The 2,500-nt window shown below is 37.6% G+C and overlaps 1 protein-coding gene across 3 annotated transcripts in view; it reads left to right on the top strand.

The window, feature by feature from the left end:
• Positions 1-2,500, top strand: part of LOC122253110 (uncharacterized) — a 10,428-nt gene that overhangs the window by 7,875 nt on the left and 53 nt on the right. For all 3 annotated transcript variants that reach the window (XM_086538312.1, XM_086538314.1, XM_086538313.1), the window contains exons 7-9: positions 746-860; positions 1,447-1,691; positions 2,258-2,500. The exon at positions 2,258-2,500 is cut by the window's right edge and continues 53 nt beyond it. In XM_086538312.1, coding sequence (XP_086394438.1) covers positions 746-860; positions 1,447-1,691; positions 2,258-2,460 — 563 coding nt within the window. In that variant the 3' untranslated portion in view covers positions 2,461-2,500. The remainder of the gene's footprint in view (positions 1-745; positions 861-1,446; positions 1,692-2,257) is intronic.

Below are 2,500 nucleotides of genomic sequence, written 5' to 3'. Positions count from 1 at the left end.
TCTCTTCTTCTTTTTTCTTCTTCTTCCTCTTTCTCTTTTCGTTTTTTATTTCTTCTTTGTTTTCATCTTCCCTTCCTATTCCCATTTTTTCTTCCGTCTTTTTTTTCTATTACCTTTTCCTTTTGTTTTTTTCTTTTGCTTCCCATTCTTCTTTTTCTTATTTTCTCCTTCTCGTCTTATTTTCTACAATTTCTCATTTTTTCACGTACATCACATTTCGTACACATGAATGGATCCTATTAATTAACACTTGAATCACATATCCACTTTAGATAATTATCCAATTAATCCATGTTCAACAATTAAAGTGATTGTTACTGTACTAAGATACCATCAGGAGATTAGAAAAAATAGTATTAACTCTTCTCAATTCTTTTAAACTTGATTTATTCGTCATAATCACAATTCCTTTGTTTTCCCTAATGTCATATATAAGAGAAATTCTGTTCTAAGATTATTTCAATGGAAACTCTTATCACTATCACAATTCCTTTGCTTTCCCTAATAATAATAATAAAAAAAAAAATCAACTAGTAGCTAATTCCATTCTTTTCATTACCATAAAGCCTTTTCTTTTCCCCTAACACTGCATATAAGAAAGAATCTTTTTTATTTTATTATTTATTTATTTATTTTTATCATCATTATCATTTTTATTTACAATCTTTTTTTTTTTTTTTTTCTATCAATCTTTTTAGTTTCATTTTTTTATTTACTTTTTTTTTTTTTTTTTTTTTTTTTGCAGCATGGGTTTGGTTCCAGTCTGGCATCAATACAGACGGTGCCCATAACCCAGTGACGTCACGCAAGATCCAGAAAGGGGATATCCTCTCCCTCAACTGCTTCCCAATGCCTCAAGGGTAAGATTTATGCGAGCAGACGAAAACATTTATTTTTTTAGGTCTAGTGTTATGGGCGGTTACAGTGTGATGTTGTTATAGTTACTTATATATCCGAAACCAAGAAGTTATAGGGTTTGTTTCACCTGCAGGTTATTTTACTACCGTATTAGTTAATAATGTTTATGATACTTTGGATAACTGGTTTCTTGTTATACAATTTCTGAAAAATCCTTAATCTGAAATATAATTGATCAGTAAGAGCTGCTAACTGTTTTTATTGTGTCTCCGCATATGATTCTACTATACCAGTCATGACCCCAGTGTCACAATAATGGTTATGTGTTCTCTCCCCCCCCCCCCTCTCTATCTCTCTCTCTCTCTCCCACATACACACACACACACACACACGCGCGCGCACACAGACACACACACACACAATCACGCACACACACAGACACAATCACACACACACACACACACATACACACACACACGCTCACTCTCTCTCTCTCTCTCTCCCTTTCTCCCTCTCTCCCTCTCTCCCTCCCCCCCCTCCATCCCTCCCTCTCTCCCACACATATCATACAAAGGGTTGATCCCACAGATACTACACTGCCCTAGAACGCACGATGTTCCTGGACCACTGCAGCGACGACCACCTCAAGATCTGGGAGGCGAACGTGGCGGTGCACAAGCGAGGACTCGAGCTCATTCGTCCGGGAGTCAAATGCTCCGAAATCGCTCAGGAACTCAACCATATGTTTGCTGAGTTCGGACTTCTGAAGTACAGGACGTTTGGCTACGGTCATTCCTTCGGTGTGCTGTGTCATTATTACGGACGCGAAGCTGGTAAGTGTGGTCATCTTCCTTAAGTATGGCCTAAAAGATAGAAAAAAAAAATAAAATAAAAATATATATGTATGTATATATATTACTGTGGTTCCTCGGGTTGATTGGTCTCCTCTTTCCACTTCGATTTCCCTTTCAGGTGAGCTGGGCATTGTTCTTACTCTCTATTGATAGGGTTTATAGAATTTCGCAAATACAACTTAGTATATATCTATGCCGCAAAACACGATTGGTCAATGTTAACTGACTTTCGAGACAATATACAAAACATGACTTCAAAAAAGGTCTTTAGAAATATATGAACATCAATCAGAATGTCATCCTTATCAGTTAGATTTCTTCTTTCTACCAATTGGATGATTCGAAAACCATCCCACCTCTACCTCCCTTTCTTATAGCGAACGCAGACGCCCAACATATACAAATAAGACACTAAAAGAGTATAAGCAGTCATGACGTCATAACAAAATAGTAGCTTAGTTGAGAAGAGGCAGGTCGAGATACATAATATAATTCCTCATTCCTCATCCCCGTCTAATCATCATCTTTCTCACTTCTCACCATAGGACTAGAACTGCGAGAAGACATAGACACTATACTGGAACCGGGTATGGTGGTTTCTATGGAGCCCATGGTTACCATACCCGAGGGTCAACCAGGCGCAGGTGGTTACAGAGAACACGACGTTATGGTGATCAACCAAGACGGTTCTGTTGATAACATTACAGGTTTTCCCTTCGGTCCCGAACACAACATCTTCAAGAAATAGAAATAAGAGAGAGAAATATAGATGAAGATCAAAGGAGCAA

This window comes from Penaeus japonicus, unplaced genomic scaffold (genome assembly GCF_977035675.1).
Source record: "Penaeus japonicus unplaced genomic scaffold, GWHDUDI00000001_assembly GWHDUDI00000007, whole genome shotgun sequence".
NCBI classification, from domain to species: Eukaryota; Metazoa; Arthropoda; class Malacostraca; order Decapoda; family Penaeidae; genus Penaeus; species Penaeus japonicus.
Note: the sequence above shows the minus strand (reverse complement) of the source record. Positions and strands in the feature narration are given on the sequence as shown.